This window comes from Plecotus auritus (genome assembly GCF_963455305.1).
Source record: "Plecotus auritus genome assembly, chromosome: 1".
NCBI lineage: Eukaryota > Metazoa > Chordata > Mammalia > Chiroptera > Vespertilionidae > Plecotus > Plecotus auritus.
The window spans coordinates 25,210,039-25,237,132 of NC_137770.1; the positions used below are offsets into that span (position 1 = coordinate 25,210,039).

The window sequence follows — 27,094 nt, forward strand, 5'->3', positions numbered from 1 at the left end:
AATTCTATTTTTTTTTCTATTGCTATACTAATTTTCCTTCTAATTAGTATTGCATGGCTTATCTTTTTCCAATTCTTTGCCATTCTGTGAGATTCTACTTTAGGTATGTCTCTTTTAAGCAGCCTATAAAGGAACATTTTAAAAAATGCAGTTTGATAATGTATTTTTCAATAGAAGAGTGTAATCTGTTAAACATGTATTGTGCTTACTCATATATTTGGATTTATTTTTATTACTTTGGTTTTGTTTTCCATTATCATTCTTCCACCAGATTCATAAAATTTTTACATTCCCTTCTCTCCCCCCATCTACTGGTTTGAAAGCTACAGAGCTAAATATAACAATTATTTAGTTCTTGTTTTCCTAAGAAAGTGTTTGTGTCTTGCCCTTAAACGTGACACAGACCTACCTTCACTATCCGCTGACTACTCGTCCTTGAACGTTTTATTTTTTTTAAGCAGACCAACAATTATTTTTATAGTCACTAATACTCACTGACATTCTATAAAATGGTTGTACTTCACTGTTTCATGTTATCTAGCACTTCTGTGTCCCCCGTTATCCTACAGTGTTTGCCAATTCTTCCACTGAAGGCCATGGTTCCTCTTAAGACTTTAAATATTTCAGATTATATTTACTTTGCCTTCTCTCTGGAATGACAGTTTAGCTATGCATAAAATTCTAGACTGAAAGTTGTCACTTGAACACTTTATGAGCTCTTGTTTTCTGCTGCCTTTTGTTGCTGGAGAGAAGAATGCTGGTATTCTGTGTTCCTATGGAGTTCAAGTGAATTTTCTCTCAGGTGTATTAACACTTCCCTTTATGCTTAATGTTCTGCAGTTTCACTATGATGTGTCCAGAGGTGCATTTATTTTGGTACATGAAATGTATTTTTTAGCTGAGGACTCATCTTTAATTCTAGAAAATTCTCTTATTGTTTTTTGAAGTATTGCTTGTCCACCTGTCTCTCAGGCCTCCCTACTGATACTCCTATCAGAGTCAAATGTTATGTCCCACAAGACACTACTATTAGATACATAATCTAACATGTATGACCATTTAAAAATATTAATTTCATCTGTAAGGAATTCATGTTCTAGTTGTTGATTCTGTTGGCAACCTTTCTTAGTATTAGATTATTCATGTGTTTAGGAATTTTGGTTTGCAGGCTCATTTGGAATAGAAATCATTTCCCCTTGCCTCTCTACTTGCTTATCTCTTGCAATCTGAAGATTTTATAGTTGCCTCCACCCAGCCCCCTTGACCCCAGACCAGATTTACGGTGGTATTTTGGTGCCTTTGCCTCAGTGATTTTTAGAAGTCCAGGTGAGTTCTGAGACATGGACAGTTACAAGGGCATGCCATTATCTTCCTGTGCAGGCCCATAGTCTCATATAAAGGTCCATGCCAGCTTTACCAGTCTCCCATTGGGAGAGCCCACTGCATTCTTTAGGTCAGGTGGTGTGTTTTGTGTGTGTGTGTGGGGGGGGGGGGGCGGGGAGGGGTTGCCTTGGTATTGTTGACATTTTTGGACTGGGTAATTCTTTGTTTGAGGGGAGCTGTCCTGTGTTTTACAGGATGTTTAGCAGTATCCTGAACTCTACTCATTAGATGCCAATAGCAGCGTCCCATCCCCAGCCGCCCCGTTATGAAAACCCAAAATGACTCCAGAGATTGCTAACATCATCTCCAGTTGAAAACCACTGTTTTCTTTTCAGTTAACGAGCCCGGTTTTAGTCTCTCCTCTTGGGTAGGGCACTTTCCAGCCCAATATGCCACAGGAGCTGAACTGCAGGCTGCCGCGGCCTGCTTCCAAAGGAGAGATCAGAAAGTTTGCTGCTGCAGCCTCCTCACGGATTCTTTTATTTCTGTACATTTTGGGGCCAAAGGAGATGTTTCCCTTGTTTTGAAGCTCAGCTCTGTCCTTTTGGTTTTCTTCTTTAGGCTTTTATCTCTCATTGCTATGTGTTTGAAGCAGAGGGAGAATATTAAGTGTGAACTTATGGAGCCAACTTGACTGGAAGTCAGTAGGTCCAAATCTAATCTTTTGTTTTGTTTGAAACTAAGCCTTTGCCTTCAATAGTCATCAGTTATTAGTGTTCAGGAAATCAGAATGTGTTTGAATTTCCATAGCCTTGCTAGCTAGAGCCAAATCACACTTACGAATATCTTACAACAAAAATGTGACTTCTTTTAATAGGGAACAACAGCCGCAACAGAAATTACAACTACACCAACCAGCATGCATGGACACTTAATATATGCCAGGGAAATACATTATCTCACTTAACCCTAAGAACAACTCCAAGACGCAGGCAATCTCTTACAGATAATGAAACAGAAGCTTAGAGGTATCCCTAAATAATGGTCAATTAAGTGAAGGAAACAGGATTCACACCTAACTGGAAACCTTGGGCTGTTAGCAGCTGTACTCTTCTCCTCTCATAACACTTTACACAGTATAAATGATCAGTGGCAATTGCTATTTAGTGATCTCTGATGCACACACCTTGAGGCAAAAAACTATGTCACTACCACTAGCACCATTTCCTGAGAACTCATCATGCAAATAAGCTCTCTTAAGAGCTGGGGCCTGAACTTACCTCTTCTTTCTCAAAAACAAACTTCAAGAAAGCAGGGCTCATTTCTGGTTTGTTCACTGGTGTTATCACCAATATCCAGAGCAATGCACAGCATAATGGACATTTAATATAGAAGCGATAAAACAGTGAAGACAAGATATATGTCCTTAAGAGATTTACGGGAAACAGAACACATATAAAGAGAAAAAAAATAAGCAATAAACTAAAACCTGACCTTGAATAAGAGGCAGGACTTAGATTCAAGAGGCTACGAGCATTCCGTAGAGGGGATGAACATGAGCATGTGGGAACAATAGTGGAGCAGACTGCAAGGGGGTAGTATAACATAGGAAAGCCAGAGACATGATAGAGGACACACTGCAGAAGGCTTTAATGTCAGAGTAGGGGCCCAACCTGATCTTGCAGGCACTTGAAAACCTCCATAGATTTCAGAAAAGGGTTCAAAAAACGATTTGAGATGATATATATTTTGTATCCCCACCCAAGGATATATTTATTGATTTTAGAAAGGTGGGACACACACACACACACACACACACACACACACACACACACACACACACACACACAATGTGAGAGAGAAACATTGACCGGTTGCCTCTTGTACTCGCCCTGACCAGGGGTCAAACCTGTAACATTTTTTTTGGTGTATGGGATGATGCTCCAACCAACTGAACAACCAGGCCAGGGCTAGAGATGATATTTTAAAATTGCTTCCAAGGCTTGCTTGTGTACCTATTTCTAAATATATATTTTATTGATTTCAGAGAGAAAGGGAGAGGGAGAGAAAGAGAAACATCAATGATGAGAATCATTAATTGGCTGCCTCCTGCACGCCCCCTACTGGGGATTGAGCCTGCAACCCAGGCATGTGTCCTGGCAGGGAATTGACCGTGACCTCCTGGTTCATAGGTCAATGCTCAAGCATTGAGCCATGCCGGCTTAGCTACCCTATTTCTTTAAGAACCAACTTGAATAGTTTAAAAACTCTTGCCTTGTTCTACTTGGTTTTCTTTTTACTTAACTGATAGTTGTTTTCAAAATGACACCTTTCATCCAGTTTTTAAACTTTAGTAGCATACAGTTGTGCACAGTGTCCTTGTAATTTTTCAATCTCCCCTATGTCTACTTTTGAAACCTCTTATTTGAATTCTCTTGTTTTTCTGGCAGAGCTATGTTTATTTTCTCCTTCCCTGGCCCCAAACTAAATACGTAGTGTTTCAAACTTAACTAATTTTATTGCTTACTTTTCACTTTATATTGCTTTTCTTCTTAATTTCCTTTGATCTGTTTTTCTTAGCTTTTTCTTATTGACCCTTTTCTATGTTCAAGAGATGAGAGCTTAGTTCAGGTATGACTAATAGTTTATGTGCATCTTCACCAGTTCAGTGTCTTCCCTGTATGTGGTAGACATTACTAATCTATCAAAGCACTCTTCATTGCAAAGTTCGTAATTATCTTCAATGTGACACTCTGGGAAAGCAGCAGGAGCCAGTGTATCAGTTGAAGCCAATCTGCCATTTGTATCTTGTTTTTTTTTCAATATTTCTATGTTTTAACAACAAAAATGACTAAGATAATGAATTTCCCTTTTAGTACATATTTAACTACACTTCAAATATAAGTTTGATATGTACAATTCAGCCCTAGCCGGTTTGGCTCAGTGGATAGAGCTCTGGCCTGCAGACTGAAGGGTCACGGGTTCGATTCTGGTCAAGGGCACATACCTCGGTTGCAGGCTCAATCTCCAGCCCTGGTTGGGGCATGTGTGGGAGGCAACCAATCAATGTATCTCTCTCACAGCAATGTTTCTCTCTGTCTCTCCCCTCCCTTCCACTTTCTCTGAAAAAAAAAAAAAGGAAAAATATCCTCGGGTGAGGACTAACAACAACAACAAATAAAAAAAAAGATTTTAATTAAAGTTATACATATATGAACCACCAAAGGAAGACCCATCATTCTATGGCTCTCATGCACTTCTTTTCCCCACTGGACCATACATATCCCAATGTAACTTTTGGTTGGTTATCGTACCCAGTTCTCTGAATGATGTCGTTGTCTATGTCCAAAACAAGCCTTAAGATCTCCAAATGCCACCACGGTCAAGGTCCAAATGCAGATGATTGGTGGAGGAAAGAGAGTCTAAGTGGCAGACTCCTTGACTGGCCCTTACTACCTCTTGCTTTCTCCAGGTCCCAACCCTTAGAGTGAGAGGGTATTCCAGGTCTCCCACTGACTTCCGAGACTGCACTCTCATAGGAAGGCAGTAGATAAAAACCCTCCGTGTCGTTCTTCAATCTAATCCTTCCACATCTAACTGAAATCACCCCAACCTCAATGTAAGTGAGATACCAATTCTTCCTCCTGTTGAGTATTTTACTGGCCATTTAAGTGGGAAAACTGGTGTGGAAGGGGAGGAGTATAAGTTCTTAAGTGCTTACATTGCACTTTCTCAAAGGCAGTATTGTGGATGATTGACCTGCCATTTTCTGTATAAAATGAATTTGAATAGATTGGTGGGGGCTTTGAAATCAGTGGTCTACTGGGAAGAGTCTGGGGTTAACACAGATACAGATTTCAGTTCTGGCTCTGCCACGGACCACCTGTGTACCTTGCTACACTCATGGCCTCATACTATGTCTCTATTCCTTTATATTCCATCACTAAAAGTCGATGATTATTGTGATAGCATGATTTATGATAATAAATGTACATTTGGTCTTCTCCTGTTTCTAGCTTATAGCTTCTGAAACCTTGGAATTCCCTAAGTGCTGAGGGTGATAAAGGTGTCTTCTGCTATGTTAATGAGGGAGCTTTTGGAAGCACCTAAAAATGGGGGCTGGTTTTCAGGAGAATCAACTATGTGTAGAGGACTGGAACTTCCAGTTGAATAAATCACCAATAGGCCAATGATCAATCAATCATGCCTATGTAATTAAAGCCTCCATAAAAACCAACAGGACGAGGTTTGGAGAGCTCCCGGGTTGGTGATACGGGAAGACAACATGGCAGCTCTGCACCTCTTGCCCTCTGCATATCCTCCACCTGGCTTTCCTGAATCACACCCTTTTATAATAAACTGGTCATCTGGTAAGTAACCTGTTTCTCGGAGTTCTGTGAGTCATTTTAGCAAATGAATCGGAACCTAAGCAGCAGGTTTTGGGAACCTCTGATTTATAGCCAGTAGGTCAGAAGCGCAGGTAACACCTGGACTTGCACCGACATCCTGAATTGAGAGGGTCATTGGAATTACCAATCTATAGCCGCTTGGTCAGAAGCACAGGTTAAAAGTCTGGGTCTGTGGCTGGCATCTGAAGTGTGTGTATGTGTGTGCACAGTCTTATAGGACTGATTCCTTAACCTGTGGAATCTGCTGCTATCTCCAGGTAGGTAGAGTTAGAATGGAGTTGGATTCCTGGACACCCTGTTGGTATCTGAGAGCTGCTTGTTGATGTGAGGGGAAACCCTCCCCTTTCCTCTGCCCACCTTGGAACTGGCTCCAGGAACCCTTTTTAGTTTATATTTTTTGAAAATGTATAATTTAGAGAATCCTATATTTAAGGATGGATATGCCACAGATTCAATCATATTTCTTGAAATTACAAATAATGAAAGGCCGAAAGACTGACAGAAGATGGTTAACCTACAATATGACATCTATGCTCACATCAAGTACCTACTCCTGGACCATTTTTTCAACTCCTGATCACTCTGCCTCATTTTAAACGAATCCTAAATTAAAAAAAAAAAAAAAAAAAGTTTTTTTTTTTTTTTTTTTTTTTTAAAGAAAGAATAAACACCTGATCTTTATGTTTACATTTTTCTGATGTCACCATTCAGGTCAGATGAACTGGTACTTGGCTTTAGCAACCTGCTGAGCTCCTGACCGCTTTTCTCCCACCTAATGCCTAGCAGCTTTTAACAAACACCCCTGTCCTGGGTGCTGACACGGAGCAGCAGTTACCTTCGATTTCCACTGAGGTCACCCTGAGGAAGAATATCCTAAAACCTGGGCAAGGAAAGTGAGTCCCCGCTGATGGAAGAAAAGCAGTTAAGCCTGGTACAGCAGCTTTGACCCCGCCCTTCCCAGTTCATCTCTGGTCTACAAGTTTTGCCCAGGTCCCTGGCAAACTTGAACCTCCTCAGGTTTCTTTCTCCCAGTGTAACTGGCTCTGAAGAAGGGCCCTTCCAAGGAAGAGACAGTCCGTGTGCATGTACTTGTTCACAGGCTGTCATACTTCCTGGTTCAGCTGACTGCCTGGAAGAAATACCACAGACAGTTCTGAAAGGAGGATCTGAAGTGGGTACTAAATTATGAAGTGTTGCAAACACTAGAGAGGAAAATCAAGGAAGGCTATTGGCACTATAGAAAAGGTTAAAAAATCGAAATCATTCTCTTCACAGAACTGACGAATAAGATTTAGCTAAAGGAAATATAAGACTATGACTTTGGGAACGCTCACAAAGAACTGTTGGGCCAAAAAGGGATGATGAAAATGGCTGTAAACCACCAGGATTAAAAAGCAAATGTGCTCATAAAAAAGCTTTCAACGGAATAGACAGAAAACAAGCTATTTTGGGTAATTATTCAGTGGGGACAGTGGTTTTGTTTTACAGATGGGAAACTGAAACCTTTAGAGGGAAAGTGACCTGAATATTATCATAAAGAAACAGGACTCCACTGTTCTGACTCTCAACTCCCTTTGCACCCAAATCCAACGACATTCCATCTTTTATGTTCCATTGTTCTCTAAAATCAACCCTCTTGGATGTGGAAACTTTGATGCTCTTGGAAATTGCTTCTATATTTGTCTAATGCCAACTTCTGTGCTAGAGAATGTTGAAGTTCAACCCCCAAACAGGACTTGGCATGGTCTAAAGCTCATTACAACTTCTCATTAGTTGTGTCTCTTGGGGCAACGATGGCATTCCTGAGTGTGACTCAGTATCACCAGTCACAATGGAGGGTTCCCGATTAACCTGAACTGAGCCAGAGTAAAGGTTGCAAAAAGCTCTAAGCAAATGAGGTAACACAGCTTGTATGAAGAAAGTAAAACAATTATACAAAAATTTCCTGAAATGCCATCTTAGTATTAACCATAATGCCTAACACTTATTTTACATATATTACACACCAGGCACTGTATTTGTGCTTGGCATTCATTAATCATTTATTTCTGTCAATGACTCTCTGAGGCAGGTATTATGATTATCCCTATTTTAAAATAGGAAACTGAGTCACATAGATGTTAAGTAACTTGCTATGCTGGCAAGAAACATGAATTATTTTAGAATAATAGGACTATATCAACTGATACTGAGAATCCTGATTTCAGAAGCCTTGGAAGACCTCTGTAGGTTAAAAATAACTTCATCAACCCAAATAAAGTATGGAGTTTAGTTCACAAAAATGTACCAATGACAGTTTCTTAGTATGGAACATCCTTCAAATGTGCCATTGCGATGTAAGATGTTAAAGGTAGGGAAAACTGGGTGTACTCATTTATGAGTACTGTCTTTACAACTTTTCTGTAAATCTAAAATTATCGTATATAATAAAAGCCTAATATACAAATTGTCCCCTTGACCGGGAGTTTGACCGGGAGTTCGACCAGGGGGTGGGGCCAGCTGGAGGCCCTGGCCTGCAGTAGTGGCAGGCAGCTAGGGGAAGGGAGGCCCCGGCCAGCAGCCATTAGGGATCCCTACCCATGAACGAATTTTGTGCACTGGGCCTCTAGTCTTAAAATTAAAAGGTTTTTTTTTTTAAAAATAAACTTTATTTGGATACTTCACAGAGGGAGCTTTTCACTGAGTCAGTGCGGATAAAAACAATGCTTTTCTTTCAGAAGAGCATTGAAAACTGTGGGGCTCGAGCCCTGACCAGATAACACAGTTGGTTAGAGCATCATCTTGATATGCCAAGGTTGTGGGTTCAATCCCTGGTCAGGGCACACACAAGAATCAACCAATGAATGCATAAATGAATGGGACAACAAATCAATGTTTTTTTTCTCTCTCTCATCAATAAATAAAATTATTTTTTTTAAAAAAAGAATTCTGTGGGGCTCTCACAACACTGCACATTTCACATGTAGTAAGATAATGTTCAAGTCCCCTTTAGTGCTAATTTATTTAGCTGCAGAGACTTGTGCTGGAGTTTTAAAGGCAAATTGGAAACTATTTCCTGGAACAACGCCTCACAGCATGCCTTTTGATTCTTGGATTATATTTCTTGAATTCTGAAGAAATCTGCTTTTTTCCCCCCTTCTGTGCATTTTTGGTGCTGAGCTGTTTCCGGTTTTCCCACACTCCTGCCTGTCAGAGAGAAGAAACCACAAAAATGCAGCAAAGCAAAGTTTGTCTATAGAGTTGCAATTCCACCTCTGAAGGCTGGAGAGCTCTCCTGCCAGCAGTGGGTTCAGGGCAGTGAGCGGCACCTTCAGATGGCCAGCCCGCTGCCTGCTGCCCAAGCCTACCTCTCCACCAGCAGACCAGCTAGCCACATGGGCCATTGGGCCATCTAAGGATACTGGCAACCATCAGAGAATCCACAAACAGAAAGCGTGCCGGCAAATGCAACATTCATTTGCGACTCACTCATTTTCCTGCCTAACTGTGGGATTCCCAAACCTGTGCAGGAGTGTGATTTAGAGAGCTTGTGCCAGGTCCATGTACTTTACAAGTATTAACTAATATTTATTAACTGAAGCAGATGTTTTTTCCACCCCCACTTCACAAATGAGGAAACTGAGGCCAGAGATTAACTTGTAACCTGCTGGAGGTCTCCAGTCAGTAAAGCATGGAGTTGGGATGTGAATACAGGCAGCCTGCCCTGAGGCTGCACCCTTAGAATCTGACTCCTCTCTCGAAGAGGAGAGGCCATACAGCTTCCTTCCTCTTGTGCTACTGCCTTTCAACCAGGAATGGAAGCCTTCCTACTGCCCTTCTCTACTGCTCCAGGGAGTTCTGTAAAGTCATGACAATACCAATAATTCCCAGAACGGTGCTTGACACTTAGTAGGCACTGAATATGTATTTGTTGGATAAATGAATAATGGCAGCAATATAATTAAAACAGCCATAAGGGATTGTTTTCAATTCAAAGTCAGAATTTGATTCACCGTGCAAGGGGGTGGGTGGGGGAACTGTAACTATTTTTTGCCATATCCTAGCATTCTTTCTTACCGAATCTGGTTTTATAAAGGACAAATGAATGAGGAACTGTAATGAGAACAAGAGAAATACACAAAGCTCCTCCAGGTGTTTATACATTAGGAATGCCTGCCTCTTCCACACATCTCTGAAAAGTACCCAATTTTAAATGGAGAATTAGACTCAACACCCTTTACCAGTCTATTTCTGGCTCACTAGCAGGGGGTAGAACGAAGGATGTGGCCCACAAATATTTGATTCAGGAGTGGAAATACGTTTTTGAGGTAAAATAGGTAGACTACACAGGGCATTGAAGGGAACCAACGTGTTGCCACCCTGAAGCTGTTTTTTTGGGTTACTGATTCTAAGCTATTAAGAAACAAGACTCAGAGGGAGCCTTTGACCCTCTCCACTTTTCTGCCCAAGAGATTCAGACAGAGGAACCTGCTTCGGAAGGAAGCCTTGGCTGACTCCCCTTAAGGATCTTTACCCCGGCAGGAAGACTCCAAGCCTGCTGGGTGGTTACCAGCTGTGCCTGCTGTTTTTGAGTTGCCTGGCAAGAATTTTCCTGCCATGTTCCCCTTTTCCTCATCTATATAGCACCTATTATGACTTCTGAAATCTAAGACCCCGCCCCCCATTGTCTCCTTTGTCAAAAATGTCTTATACACTCAATGTTCCTCGCTGTCTTCGGGATTTTCATGCTTATGTGAATTCCCCATGTGCATGCATTAAAACTCTGATTTTCTCATGTTAATCTGTCTCTATTAATTTGATTATTAGCATATACAGAAGAACTTAGGAGGCAGGAGGAAAAGTATTTATGTATGTGTTGTGTATATATATATATATATATATATATATATATTGATTTGAGAGAGGAAGAGAGAGAGAGAGAGAGAGAGAGAGAGAGAGAGAGAGAGAGAAACATTGATTGGTTGCCTCTGCACACACCCTGACTGAGGATTGAACCCTCAACCTGGGTATGTGTCCTGACCAGGAATCAAATCCGCTATCTCTTAGTGCAGTGGTCGGCAAACCGCGGCTCTGTTGACTGAGTTTGCCGACCACTGTTAGTGTATGGGACGATGCTCCAACCAAGTGAGTCATGGCCAGGGCAGTATTAATATTATTTTATGGCCCACAGTATCAAAAACGTTGCCACAGAGCCTGCTAACGAATGTCAGTGATAATCTTAATAAAATCCCACTCCTAAGTCTTCCTATTCAAGTGCCTAAAACTGAACAAATAAACAAGGGAGGGGCCGGTTATTGAATTTTATATGAAATTCTGCGGCTCTGACTCTGTAGAATGACCGAGAGAGGAATGCCTCCAGGAGGAAGTTTGCATTTCCTTTCTCCAGGCCCCCAGTTCTGCATTGTTACCTGGTCCACTGTCTGATTGTAGCTCCTGCCAGAAGCTGGAAGGGCTGGTTAGCAATGACCCTGAACCTGTGTGGTGGCTGCTCTCATCACAATCCCTGGGAACCTAAACGAGCAGTGCCTGCCCCTCCCGCAGGGTAAGCAAGAGCCCAAATGTAGGTACGTTTCCATAGCTCCCCAGGCAATTCCGATTTGGAGCCAGAGCTGAGAACCAGAGTTAGCCTTTATCACCCATCAGGTGTTCTCGTTTTCAGCAAGTCAGTACACACTGTCTTGAAGGTTCCGTAAGTAAAGAGGACTATTAGCACAGAGCTGATATAACTCAGAAGATTATGGAAAACTTACTTGGAAGCCCTCTGAGATGTTGCCTTTCTGAGGACTTGTTTGTGATTGGATGGGGGTTTGGGGACCAAGGAGGAGGAAGAACTTGGAGGTGGCACCACTTTCTGTGGCAGAGTGGCTGGCTTCTGGCCACCAGCTGTGGCACTTGAAATTCTGCAAGCTGCACCATTACTCATTGTCCATAAATTGGAGTTAGGTAGTGTCTGGCTGCCAAAGATCGCCTATCAGAAAAAGGAAAAAAAAGAAAGAAAAAAGATCAGTGGTGATGCCCTTTACAATTCAGTTGCTATAATTGGACGAGAGGTTTGTATCCTTCAGTAGGACAAAAGGAAAAGGAAAATTGTTAAAATAAAGTAATTTTTTAGGAAAAACTTTCTAATAATGCCAGTGCAGGTCTAGATTCAGAGAAGGGAAATATCCTGAAGCAGAGTCGAGGTGCTCTGTTGAAAGTACTCTCAGCAAGGAATCCGGGCATCTGGGTGCTACGCATTGGTCCATATGAGTGAATCAGAAAAGCATTTGGTCTCTGTCTTAGTTTCCTTCATTGTTAAATTCATCAAATATTTAACAAATGTCTCCTACTGGATGTCAAGTAGTAGAAGAATAGCACAGAACAAAAGGAACTGGAAGCTTGACTCAACCTGAGCCCACTCCCAGACACTGCACCCCTCCAGAAGGTTTGCACATCTGAGGAAAGGGAAGAAGTCAGTACGGCTGAGGCATAATGAGCAAACAGAGTGGAGAGAGGAGGCTGGGACAGACACCAAGAGCCAGACCATGAATGGCCTTGGGGGTTATGTGTAGAATTCTGGCATAGTAACATCTTGTTGGCCTAAAGATTGTCACAAGATGTACATCTGAAAGCACTTTCAAAGTAAAATAACTACTCGAATACAAGATGAACACAAGCGTATTTTTGCTCAGAGGGTAAGCCTACAAATAAACGAAGACCTAAAAATCATGATCTAAACATTACAAACAACAACACATATCGGTAGTTAGAATGTGAATGTATGCTTCCTCAAGTAGACCTTTTAAAAATTCTTACAACTTATTTACCTCATTAGAAATAGATGGTTTTGTATCACAAATTTTGTTACTGGTTCTTCAATACTATTAACACTGCTTTTAATATGCATGCATTATAAAAGCTTTAAATGTGAAATAATATTAACAGAGAAATACTATAATGGATAAAATACATAGGACTTTGTATTAAACGATGTCTGGCAACTGATTCCATCCGTAGACACCACATATGAAGCAACATAAGGAAAGTGTCATTTCCTGTGTCAAGGTCCAAAGGAATGAGATTAGATGTTCTTAGGAAACCGTTGCCTTCTAGATAGACGTCACTAGCATTATTTTTGTCCTTTATAAATTTTATTTTTTAAGATAAAAAGGATGAACTGAGTAGCTTTAGTAAAATGTTATCCAGCCCTTCTATACTCATGCCTGGGAATGAACCACTTTAGGGAAATGTGTCCAAAGGTCCTGGGCTAGCCAGACATGAGGGGGACCAAGGGTTCTTGCATGGCCTGACAAAGAACAAAACAACTGCAGAGGTAGAGGACTGCTGTATTTTCAAAGAACCAATCCGAGATGTTCCATCTCTGCAAACCCAAGGGGAAACTGAAGTGCTGTTCACGCACCACTGCCTCTGACCCAAACAAGGGGAACAAAGCAAGTTCTGAGTCCACAGAAGCCAGAGGGAGCTCTGTGGGGTGCGGCAGGTCCCCAAAGGGCCCAGGAGCCCTGCCACTGCTAAGGAGGACAAGGAACCAGAGTTGCAACAAGAGGCCAGGCCCGTGGCACTGGCTCCACAGCAAACCCGTTCCCCTCCACCAGGTTTCCATGTCTAAGGGCCTGAAAATCTGAGGGAGAGGCTCCACTGAAAGAAAGGGAGGCAGGAATGGGCCACCCGAGGCTTCTGTTTTCACTACTCCATTCCAATAAGTGAGCTTAGATGTGAAGAGTCCTTGCCAGAGGCTTGACTCAGTATGAGGGCTGAAGAACACTTATTCACTGTGGTGACAACCATATTTTCAAATTCATCGAGGTGTTTGTTTTTAATATATTGTTGGATATGCAAAAAAACCCCAAAACTTGCTGGACATGCATAACCCACAGACACAGACAATAGGGTGGTAAAGGCCTGGGGCAGGGGCAGGCTAGAAGAGGTCAGTGAGGGGAAAAAGGGGACATACGTAATACTTTCAACAATAAAAATTTATTTAAAAAAATAGAACAAAATATTCAAACAAAAAAAAATCTTGCCGGGCCATCTAAACACAAAGAGTAAATGAAAAGAACAAGATCAAAATAATGAGTATAGTAAACATCTTTGTGTAAAAAAAGGTACATATATAACAACATATACACAAAGACACAATGTTAATATCTGCACAGAACAATTCTGAAAGATTTACCAAAAAACTGGAAACCTCCATGGAGAACTGGTTAACTAGGGGGTCAATGCGGGAGAGAAACTAATTTTTTACTATATATCGTATTTATCTTTTTGAATTTTGTACCATCTATATGTAGTTATTTATTAAAAAGTAAATTACAAAAAATGTCAAAAGGAAGTCGAGTTCTAGTAATATTTAAGCAGGTAACAAATTAACTCTGAGTACAAGTAGAAGTGTTCAAATAAAGCCCAAGTTTCGCCCGGCTGGTAGAGGACTGGCCATTACATGAGGCTGAAGAAGGAACTGTCTGTTCCACATTTATGGCTGCAAAACCAGGTTAGGTCATTGCGAGAGGCAGAGTCCCAGGCAAAGGGGAAAGAGCATGGCTTTGCACGCACATGCTGCCGAGGCTCAAATGGAGGCTCTGTCACTTATCAACCGGTGACCTTTTCCAGTTACTTAACCTCTCCCAAGCTTCACCCTCCTCATAAGCAATTAGAATTACTTTGTTGGATTGCTGGGGATTAAGTAAAGATTACATAAGCAAATCTAGCCCAAGCATTCAATAAAGAGTTCTTGAAATAAAATTAAAGCATCAGATACACACAGCAGACACTCAACAAATGTTCCGTTCCTTCTCGAACCTGAACTGTCCACGAAGGGCAGAATGACATGCAGTCTGCCTCCAGCTGAATGCTTGTGAGTGGCAGCTGGTTATGTATCTTTCTAGTCTCACGATGATGCTCACTAGCTGTGAAGCAAACTAGTGAAAACGAAAACATATGCTTAGGTTCCCTAGATGGCATTTGCTCATTTCTCTTTGGCAGGAATCCTCTTCTCCTCTTCTGAAGCTTATAAAAATTTATTTGTATGTCTTATCACATTTAGCACATTCTACCTTGTACTGCAGCCACTTATGTATGTATTTTTTCTCCGTCTGGACAATACACATTGGAAAAGGCTGGATTTCTATCTGATTAGTTTTTGTTTCACCCATGGTGCCTGGAATGACTTGTGCATAGAAGGTGTTTAAGAAACATTTACTCCATAAATGAAACAACAACACAACCCTTACATTATAACAATTATTCATTTCTTTTAGCAACAATAAATTCCTGTATAAGAGAATAGGAAAGTATGTGTTTACATAGAAATGTAATCTTGTAATAGGGCCATTCTCTGGACTCTGAATAGAGCCTAGTGTGTTATTTGTATTCAAGTCACCCCCAGCCCAACATGTAAGTAAGCCCTTCTGCAGATCCCAAACAAAAGTAAATTTACTTTCCCGGATGCGAACTTTGTGGCAGGACCTCAGACACTGAAGTCCTGTAGTAATAAGATCTGTCTTTATAGAAACAACAACATAAATAAGTTAGGTGAACTTACTGCCTCTTACCTGGGTATCACTTCTTCCTTTCTTTCTAATACCACTGCCCTGATTTTATTTGGGTAATGTGTGTTCAGCTAAAAATTATGTTCCCTAATTCCTCCTGTACCTAGAAAAAACAGTTCTGAAATGTAAACAGTTTCCAGGTGCAGTTTTGGGGAAAGGCCTTTAAGGGAGGTAGACTGGGTTGGTACACACATTTTGCCCTTTACTATTCTTCTTACCCAGCGTGATATCTAGCCAGAGGTGGGCAGGCATCAGGGAAGTTACCTGCTAAGGATTGCAGAGAAAGATAAAGACAGAAGGAACATGGGCTCCTGACACAAGCACCATGGAATTTGGGCAAGCCTATCTCTAGACTTCAGATTATATGGGAATAAAATGCATCTCTAATTTGTTTAAGCCATTGGGGGAGGGGGGGGGGAAAGGGTTCTATTACACTGCAGCCAAATGGAATCCTAACTGAGTTGAGAAATAATTCCGAATCTACTAGAGTCAAGCTTGTTTAAGCCTCAATACAACATGTATGTACTGCAGCTCAGAAAAGCAGACACTCTTTTCAAATCAAAAGCTTCTAGGTTCTGATTGTTTGGTGAGCATACTCTGATATACAACTCTATAACACACCAAATTCCAAGAAGTCCGTAATGTAGACAGGTCCCCAGGTGTTTTACCAAAGCCAAGGCTAAATGGGATGAGATTAAATCAACCAAATCTGGTAAGAAACCCAGGAAAATATCCAGGCAATGTTAAAAGCAAACATATAAATGGATGTATTTAGGCTAGCAGCAGCAATCCGTCTCCCCAGGCCCCACAGCCTATATTAGCCCCAATCCTAGAACTCTACCAATGACAGATCACGTGAACTGTTTTGCCCTGAGAGTCATTCATAAATGGACAGAAAAATTGTATAAAGTTCCCTCTGTATAATTTCTAAGCAATGTGAGGTTCGGGTATACAATATTAGCACTCTGTGCTTGTGGGTTGACAACCCAGGGATGGGGGCTGCACTGTCATCAGTCAATGTCCTGGGAATGTGAGGGCTGTGTAAGCACTGGCCTCCACTCAAGGCCTGGTCAACATATACAAGACTTTTGCTTCTTTATTGGGTGTGGGAAACAGCCATGCTTCAGCAAGGAGACTCAGAGAAAACCGCAGTTTGAGGGTTGGCGTGGCCCCAGGCTAAAGACTGGAAAGGCCCTCCTTCTCCCACAACAGAAGGGGACTCGTGGGTGGGAAGGAGGAATTTCTGATAGACAGAACGCAGGCTGCAACTTGGAAGGTCATGGGGAAGCAAGATCTGGGCTCTCTTACTAGAAAGATAATACTATTTAGAGATTAAATTCTGGGAGGTTTTTTTTTTTTTCAAATTCCTTCAGAAAACACTCCTTTTAGTCTTTACTAAGGCTTCTTGGTGATGAATCTGAGCTGGATGGTTCTTTGTAGTAAAATAACTCTAACTTTTTGAAAATGAAGGGGGATAGGGCAGGCAAATGGTAATCTCTACTTGAATGGGTTAATGTCTCTGTGCCCTTTTTACTCTGATTTCAGAATAGCAAACATGTCTAGGTCTTATTCTCTCCACATGAGACTTCAGCCCAATTTGGGATAAAGTTCCCATTACACAGAATACAAAGCCACTTCTGCCTGGCAGCTCCAGTCCTGGGATGTGTATCTTTCTGAGCATGTAAGACACTAATCACTCACCTTCCTACAACCCGGCCCAGAGCTGTTCAAAGAACACATTAGGTCCTTTGTACATCCATACGACACTGTAAAAGCTCAGGGCCGAGGTGAGGGTGAGGGTGAGGGTGAGGGTGAGGGCGAGGGTAGCTGTTTCTCTTTTGGCAAAAGCAAGCTTCCAAAAGGCCTTTGTCTCCCAGTGTATGGAGTTCTTGGCTGTCTTCCATTCACAATGTTTGTCAGCTGGGATAAGACTGGAGTCAACTTCTGGTCCTGCTTCAGGGCGCTGGGCGGTGCTGTGTCCCTGAGAGGGCTGGGGCAGAACCCCTCAAAACACTCCTGTTCAAACAGAGGAAGACAGAGGCACAAGTACCGGAGGCAGGACTTTGAGCTGTCAAGATGTTGAACGTCCTCTGGCACATCCTTCCATTTCTAAAATCAAGAAGCCCCTTTAGCAACTAGGAAAGAAGGCTCTTTACTAGCTCAAATGATCTACTCAAGAATGTACACATGGGTGGTCACCTGGACAGAACAATTTAGGAGAAACTGATTAAGCAGCCAAAGAAAGCCACTGTGCTTCAGACAGTCCCTAAATCAAGTGTAGGTGCTAACATCTGCACAGCAATGCAGATCATTAAAAACAGATATTCAAATATACTCATGAGCCTCAGACCCCTTCATCTGCCCAAACTGAAGATACCAACAGTAGTCGGTTGCTTCCTGTACGTGCCCCAACCAGGGACCAAAGCCGCAACCTAGGTATGTGCTCTGACAGGGAATCGAACCCATAACCTTTTCGTTGTACGGGAAGATGTTCCTGTTCTCACATCTCTCTCTAGCAATTGTGAACAAATTAAACTGCATATATCTTTTGATTGTCTAAATAACTAAATAGTAGTAAAAAGGTAACTAATACTTTAGGAGCCTTGAACTTCTAAAACATCTTCTTTAATATTGACTAATTTTTACTTCTGGCACAGGGGGTTGAATGATAATGCCATGTACATTTAAGGTTACAAGTAACACATAATAGAAGAGATATTTGCACACGTTCACTGAAGCTTTAAACAACAGCTAAGCTGTAGAAGCAATCTCAATGCCCACTGACAGATGAATGGATGAAAAATGTCTCTACCTACAACAGAATATTATTCAGCCTTAAAAAAAAAAAAAGAAATCCTGTCACATGCAACAAGATGGATAAACCTTCAGGACATTGTGCTAAATGAAATAAACCAATCACAAATACTGCATGATTCCACTTATATGAGGTATCTAAAGTAGTCAGACTCATAGAAACACAAAGTGGAATGGTGGTCACCAGAGGTTGAGGGGAGAGGGATATGAGAAGTTTTTCATGAGTATAGAGTTTCAGTCATCCCAGATTATATCATTATAGTGACCTGTTGTAAAATAATGTACATATAGCTAACAATACTGTACACTTAAAAATTGAGAGGGTAGCCGTGGCTGGTTTGGCTCAGTGGATAGAGCTCTGGCCTGTGGACTGATGGGTCCTGGGTTCGATTCCTATCAAGGGCACATGCCTGGGACTTGATCCCCAGTAGGGGGCGTGCATGAGGCAGCCAATCAATAATTATCTCTCATCTATCTCTCTCCCCTCTTCCTTCCTCTCTGAAATAAAAAAATATATATTTTTAAAAAATTAAGAGGGTAAATCTATGCTGTGTATTTGTTACAATGAAACAAAAAGTAATACATAACAATAAGATCAATGAAACTTTATTAGCTTTTACGATGGATGGGTCAGCACGGCTCTGAGCGCTTTACATGTTATCATTTCATCCTCCCCAGCATTTGAGGTGGATCCCATCATCATCTCCACACACAAACCAAGTAAGGAGCCATGGCACAAAAGGTTCCACAATTTGCTCACAATCAGTTACTAAGACACCCCTTTAGGAGTCTGACTTCAGAGCCCCACTGCACTACACGGCCTTCCTTATTTATGCTATGCTGACTTCGTTTTACATTAAATCCACTGAAATAAAATCCTTCTTCCAAAGCAAATCTAAAGCAAACCTAGCAATATGTCCAATTTTCATCAGATACATGTAGAAAACAGAATTTCACTTTCTTTACTCAAAGAAAAGGTTAAAAAAGTTTGTAAGCAGGGAGAAACCAAGATGGCGGCATAGGTAAACAGCTGAACTGCTGCCTTGCACAACAATTTCAAAACTACAACTAAAAGACAAAACGGACATCATACAGAACCACAGGAAGGCTGGCTGAGTGGAAATTCTACAACTAGAAAGAAAGAGAAAAGCACACTGAGACTCACAGGAGCTACGGAAGTGCAGAGGTACGGAGGCGCGCACGCGGAGAGGGCTGGCAACTGAGGACGTGGCTGGCTTTCTCAATCGGGAGGGAAACAAAAGCTCCTGACTGCTCTGAACTCCAGTTCTGGGCGAGACTCTGGGGACCCAGACTCATACGGGGAGAAACTGGACTGTCTGGCATCGGGTGGAACTCGAGGGTGGCTTTCTCTCAGAGGTGCTTGCAGCGATTACCAAGGGACACTGAGACCCAGGGGCCTCTTAGGGCAGGGCTGACAGGAAGCCATTGCTGTTTGTTCTGCCCTGAGATCCCGCTCCACCAAGCCATTGCTGTTTGCTCTGCCCTGAGACTCTGCCCCATCCAAGCTGAATGCAGAGGCTTTTGCATATGAATGGCCTGGTCCTTTGAATTCTAAACTTACCTAACAAACTGCAACTGAGTCAGTGAGACCCAGAACATCCAAAAGAAGGCCCAAGGCTCCATAGCAGCTTGCATTGCTTCACAGCTGGGCCTCATCTGGGCACCTCCAAAACCCAAACAAAGAAGAGGAATCTGTAGATCTCTCCGTAGCTCCTGCTGGGTGGCCTCAGGCAGAGGCTAAATTAGCACCTCCTTGGAGATCCAAGAGCCAGTGTACCCAGGGATCAGAGTGGGACCATCCAGATTACAACTCCTCAGATCCATAAGGGACACACTCAGGGGGCAGGCTCAGTGAGCACCAAAGCCCCAAGTCTTGTCTCATAAGGGTGTCTCCAGGACAGAAGTTCTCCCATCGTAGACACAGCTGATCCTCACAGCCAATTGGTCTATTGGTCAATTCCTCCCAGTGATACCAACAACAATCAAGGCTTAACTACAACAAGACTGTGCACACAGCCCACAAAGGGGTGCACCAAGTGTGTCCACCTCAGGTAATTGGGGAGGCTGAGCCACTGGGCCCTATAGGACACCTAGCACACAAAGCCACTCTATCAACTCAGGGAAGCAGTGAAAATGCAGAGACAAAGAAAAAGATCACAAATGAAAGAAATGGAGGAAAGCAAACGACTGGATATAGAGTTCAAAACCACGGTTATAAGGTTTTCAAGAATTTTCTAGAAAAGGCCGATAAATTTAGTGAGACCCTCGAGGATATGAAAAAGGAGCAACTAGAAATTAAGCATACACTGACTGAAATAAAAAATAATATACAGAGATCCAACAGAGACTAGAGGATCACAAGAATCAAGAATCAAGTCAAAGATATGAAACACAAAGAAGCAAAAAACACCCAACCAGAAAAGCAAAAAGAAAAAAGAATCCAAAAATATGAAGATAGTGTAAGGAGCCTCTGGGACAACTTCAAACATACCAACACCTGAATTATGGGGGTGCCAGAAGAAGAGAGAGAGCAAGATACTGAAAACCTATTTGAAGAAATAATGACCGAAAACTTCCCCCACCTGGTGAAAGAAATAGACTTACAAGTCCAGGAAGCACAGAGAACCCCAAACAAAAGGAATCCAAAGAGGATCACACCAAGACACAGCATAATTAAAATGCCAAGAGCAAAAGACAAAGAGAATCGTGAATGCAGCAAGAGAAAAACAGTTAGTTACCTACAAGGGAGCACCCATACGACTGTCAGCAGATTTCTCAATAGAAACTATGTAGGACAGACGGGAGTGGCAAGAAATATTCAAAGTGATGAGTAGCAAGAACCTACAACCAAGATTACTCTACCCAGCAAAGCTATTATTCAGAATTGAAGGGCAGATAAAGAGCTTCACAGATAAGAAAAAGCTAAACGAGTTCATCACCGCCAAACCAGTATTAATATGAAATGCTGAAAGGTATTCTTTAAGAAGAGGAAGAAGAAGAAAAAGGTAAAGATAAAAATTATGAACAACAAATACATATCTATCAACAAGTGAATCTAAAAATCAAGTGAATAAAAAATGTGATGAACAGAATAAACTGGTGAATATAAAAGAATCGGGCATAGAAAGGGAGTGGACTGACAATTCTCAGGGGGAAAGGGTGTGGGGGGTGCGGGAAGAGACTGGACAAACTGGACAAAAATCATACACCTATGGATGAGGACAGTGGGGGGGTGGTAAGGGCAGAGGGTGGGGTGGTAACCGGGTGGAGGGAAGCTATGGGGGGGAAAAAGAGGTACAATTGTAATAATCTGAACAATAAAGATTTATTAAAAAAAGTTTGTAAGCAAATCGTTACTTATTTAATTTTTTAAAATATGTTTTTTATTTATTTCAGAGAAAGAGATAGAACATCAATGATGAGATAGAATCATTGATCAGCTGGCCTCCTGCATGCCCCCTACTGGGGATTGAGCCTGCAGTCCAGGCATGTGACAACTGGGAATCAAATGGTGACCTCCTGGTTCATGGGTCGACATTCAACCAATGAGCCGCACTGGCCGGGCCATCTTACTTACTTAAAAAGTTAAAGGATGTATGTATGTATTTATGTATATAAAAGTAACGTCAAAAGATCAGTGATGGCCCCAGATTGAGAGTTCAATTGGTGAAAAAAACAGAGAATTTGTAGCCTCATTTTCAATGATCTCTTTAGATAAACCCTTTACCTGCTAGCAGCTTTAGGGAATTATTTGTATATCAGGACCCTTGTTCCCCTAATAAAAGGTTTGTGTCTTACATCTCCGGATTAGTAAAATGAGCTAATTAGACAAGGCAATCTCTAGGTTCCCTTACAACTTTAAATTCAGAGTTTATAAAGATCAAACTTGTTTCTGTCTTCAAATGCATAATTTGTTTTATTTGACTCAGAATCTCGCATGGTTGATCTACAGTGTATCTTGCACAGACTTGCTGTCATGTTTATTAAACTTTTCCCGTGCCTGCATCCATCTCAGATGGATGGGCTTTTTTATGTTTAAAGATGAGGTCTTCCCTCACCTCACAGAGCTACAGCAGTGAGTCCCTCATATGCCCACAGACAAACAGGAATAAACCACAGGTCACAGGGTGAGGGAGGAAACGCACTTCTCACCAGGCAGCTGTAGTAAAGCCACATTTTAAGAATATGCAACAAACAACATCAATCCCAAGCAGCTGATAGGTGAACAATTCTTTTAATATACCCACAACCATGTAGAGTTCTGCATTTTGCTTCATCAAGCTGATTCTTTCTTTTATATTTGTGTATATGAGTGTATAGCAGCAGCAGCGATAAAATTGGAATGCCTATGTGACTGATGATAAATGTGTAAAACAAGAAGCAAATGAACACTCTACCAAGGTACGGTAGCCTGGGCTGACTATTCTCTCTGCGATCAGCTAGCTGTGCAACCTTGCATCAGTTACTCCAACTCCGTGCGCACCAGTTTCCTCACCAGTGGCACGAAGATACTACATCTAGCACTTAGGAGACTCCCACTATATGCCCATTTCCCTGCCCTCACCTGCCTCCCGCTAAGCTTCCAGGGGGACACTACTCTAGGAGCAGCTCAGAAAACAACCTGATAAAAACCAGGGGACTTCTATTACTATTAGTAATGAATCAGCATAATGAACTGAGGTCTGCATTATAATAATGCATTAAAAATTAGATTTATATGGTACTGAACAAGCAAACAGAACATGAATCATGCAAAGGTGTCATCTGTGATATTCACATTCACAGGCACCTGCCATATTTCTTGGTAGTCTTCTCAAAAACACCTATCACAGAAATAAAAATAGTATGACCAGTAAAAATAACAGGATTGAAAGGCCAAACAATGTGTTATACAGATGACGTGTTATAGAATTGTACACTTGAAATCTATATAATTTTATTAACCCATGTAACCCAAATAAATTTAATATAAAATTTAAAAAGGCCAAAGTGATCATTAGAGAGATAATTCCTGTTATTATTAACAATCCACATAAGTGCTCAGAATCTCCAAAGTTCCAGTAGTCCCGGATCCTATTACTGAATACTACAAGCACAAGGGAGGGTACAGTAAGGGCATTTCTAAGAGTTGTAAGCCCAGAAACACCTTCTTAAGACATTTCTTGAAGAATCGGTGTTAACCGGAATAATGTCTAGGCCTGAGTTTACCGATGTTTAAGTAAACCTTTTCTTTTGAGACAGTACATAGTTAGGGTACCTGACAACAACTTTTCAAATACAGTTTTATAGATGTCAATAAGTACTTGTTGAGTGTATGAACTGAAGCTTAAAATTTATATAATAATACATATGGCTACTATTTATTGAACGCCTTAATAGAGTGTCAGGGAGGTGGCATATAGCACAATAGCCAAGAGCTTGGATGTTGGAGGCTGACACACCTGGGTTCAAATCCCAGCTCTTCCATTTGTTACTTATGTGACCCTAATAAAGTTACTTAAATGATGTTCTGTTTTTTCATCTATAAAAGGGGCTAATAAGAGGGCAGTTGTGCCTGGCCAGCATGGCTCAGTAGTTGAATGTCGACCTATGAACAAGGAGGTCACGGATTCAATGCCTGGTCAGGGCACATGCCCAAGTTTCTGTCAATCCCTAGTGTGGGGTGTGCAGGAGGCAGCCGATCAATGATTCTCTTTCATCATTGATGTTTCTATCTCTCTCCCCTTCCCTCTCTGAACTCAATAAAAAAATATATTTTTTAAAAAGAGGGCAGTTGTGAGGATTCAATACAAATATAACTTCTGGTTCAGTGCTTCATACATCGTAGTGTCCCGAGGATTATAATCCTCATGATAACTCACAAGTATATTATCATCTCCATATTAGAGATAAGCAAACTGAGGTTTAAGGATGTTTGAATAACCTGTCCCAGGTCACAGGCTGGACAGGGATAAGATTTAAACTGAGGATTATCTGACTCCAAAGCTTGTTCAGCGTGCCTATTTCAAACAACTGGATGTAGTTTTACATGTATTATTTCACATATTTTCTATGTGTTTGTATGAGGTAAGACAAAGAAAAGTTTGATTTGACAAAATCTACTAAATCAAATGGTTCTAGGAAAATTCATCATTATCATCATCATCATCATCATCTAGAAACTAGGTGTTATAAGAGTTCCTGATAAAGGTCAGAAGGAAAACCAAAACAGAACAAAAAACCCAAACCAAACCAAAAGAACAAAGCAGCAGTAGGTTATGACATTTAAGTCAACCTGCCCCAGGAATGTAAGCACACAGGCCTCAGTTCTCTCCCTTGCGTACATACCCCCAGCGCACCCCCTCACAAGTGCTGTTAGAAACACGCAGACTCCCCTGCGCAGCGAGTCTGTTTGCTTGCTCTCTTTGTGCCATGCTGAGGAGCTAGCGTGTTATTGCTGGCTGCCTGGAAAAGCCGGTGCCTGCTGAATTTCTCTCTTTCCCCTCCCCCACAACACAAACACACAGCAGCTGAAGACTTGGAGACACAGTATTCATTCCACCAGGGGGGCAGAATTTTTCTAGACACATGCAATGAACTTTTAGGAGCAGAATAACAAGACTTGGCTGGGTTTATATGGGAATCCTTTCCACACCTGTGAGGTTGTGCATGCATGTGCGTGTGTGTGTGCTACACACACACACACACACACACACACACACACACACACACCATTAGCAAAAAGCTCATTACATATGGCCCTCAAGATGTTACTAGCACATGGAAAGACCCCTTGATGAGAACACTGAGCTGTCTGCCCCCCTGTTAATCTGAAAAAATTGGGATGGTGGGAAGGGGGAAGGTAAAGAACAGATGGAGTGGAAAGATGAGAAGAATTTAGGATGCACAGTTTTCTCCTGCCTTGAGTTATTTCACTATGTTGAAAAGTAAGTCGACTAAAAATTGAAGGGCTTTGGGAACCAGTAAAAAATTAAAATCCCCCTCTCCAACTCTGTCGTTAAAAGAAATTTCAGCAGTTCTGCCTTGGCCATCAAAATGTCCTTAATTTTTCTGTTTTGGGGCTTTTTTTTTTTTTTTTTTCAGTCTGGATGAGGCCGAGAAGAGAGTGGGAGGGAAGGAGAGGGGGCTGGGAGCAGAAGTTTAACAAAGGATCACTTTAACAGAAACTACTGAGTAATCGCTCTGTCCTGGGCCAAGAATAACATCAGCTCAATGTCGGCAATTAGAGTCAGGTCAGTCGGGCCTCACAGCCTGCGAAGCCCTCCTCACAGACCCCAGCATGGAGGGCTACTCATGCTGATGTCACCAAGTCAACCGTTGCTGAAGAAAGTCCCACGACTCAGCTGAAAGAAAAGTTTTTAACCTTTTCCTTCAGGGGCAGGAAGCCAGTCTGAGAAGGAAGTGAGAAACAGAGGGAAACTATAGAGAGGAGACACACACAGGGACACATCAGCACGTAACAGTCATTTCCCATCCCTAGACTATCAAGATCCTGCCATTTCCCCAACCATCCCGACACTCATTTTAAATGAATTAATATATGTGAAGCACCCGGAATAGTGACTGGACCTCAGTAAATGCTTATTAAGTGTTGTATGATTATTAAAACACAGAGGGAAGAATGTGTCCCATTACTTATCTCTTATCCACTAAAAAACTTGAATGCTGGGAGCCGTGGTTGCTGAGCACAATGTACCTGATAAGAAGGGTGAGCAAGGAGGTTTTCAAGTTTGGAGTGAGAAGATAGAAACAAAGTTCCTATAAAAAATGATTGCTGAAAATTTTATAAGGGCAACATTAAGATTTAACATATTCAGTCTCCCTTCCAAAGGACAGAAAAGAAATAACAAAGGGGAACATTTGTAATCTCTTTCCCTCTAGTCCAATGTTTCTCAACGTGTGATACCCAGAAAAGCAGCTTTAATATCACCTGGAAACTTCGAAACAGAAATAAGTGAGCCCCATCCCAAATCTACTGAATCATAAATGGGGTTGGGGAAGCAACTGGTAAACACAATAGGCCCTCCAAGGGGTTCCCTGGCTCAAAACCAGGGGTCTACAAACTAGGGCTTGCAGGCCAAATCCAGCTTGCTGCCTGCTTTGTAAATAAAGTTTTATTGGAAAACAGCCTCAATCATTCATTTACATATTATTTATGGCTGTTTTCATTGTCCCATGACAAAGTTGAGTAGTTGCCACAGAGATACTATCTATAGTCTGAAAGGCCTAAAATACTTACTATATGACCATTTACAGAATAAGTTTGCTGAACTCTGCTCTGATTTGGGACAATGTCTTGAAAAAACAAAAACAAAACAAAACAAAAACCCCAAACACCAAAACTGCTGGTTTTACCCATCAATGTGTAAAAGCTCACAGTTTCCATTTTATCACATTCTCTATCAAAAGGACTGAATCCCACCAATGTCTTTGTACCTCTGTTCCTGGAAACCTTTGCCAATGGCTCTGAGTGACTTTCCTCTCCCACGCCCATGTTATAGGACCAGTTTTTAGTAGGAGTAGATTCAGTGAACAAACATTTCTAGATTTATGAGTGAAGTGCTCGACAGATATGGAGATCAAAACCAACTCCACATGAATGTTTTGAGATGCCCATTTCCAAACTCATATCCTGAATCAGAGTGGGCCTTCTTGAAATGAATACCTTCAGTAAACTGGCTACCTATCTGCAGAAAAGGATGGAGAACTTTCTCTGCAAGTAATGCTGCAAGATCTTCCCAAAACATTTTTTAGGAGATCAGTATGAAAAGCACAGTCCATGTACATAATTAATATATGGTAACATGATATACACTCTAATATAATATATGATAAATGTAATAAATACAATATAATATAATACAATATAACACAATAAATATAATACTAGAGGCCCAGTGCAGGAAATTCGTGCACTCGGTGGGGGTCCCTCAGCCTGGCCTTCACCCTCTGGCAGTCTGGGAGCCCTCAGGGGAT

The 27,094-nt window shown here is 41.5% G+C and overlaps 1 protein-coding gene across 10 annotated transcripts in view; it reads right to left on the reverse strand.

Annotated features, from left to right (window-relative positions):
- Window positions 1-27,094, reverse strand: part of TTLL5 (tubulin tyrosine ligase like 5) — a 257,649-nt gene that overhangs the window by 46,212 nt on the left and 184,343 nt on the right. For all 10 annotated transcript variants that reach the window (XM_080661710.1, XM_080661713.1, XM_080661711.1 and 7 more), the window contains one exon: window positions 11,483-11,700. In XM_080661710.1, the coding sequence (XP_080517836.1) occupies window positions 11,483-11,700 (218 nt within the window). The remainder of the gene's footprint in view (window positions 1-11,482; window positions 11,701-27,094) is intronic.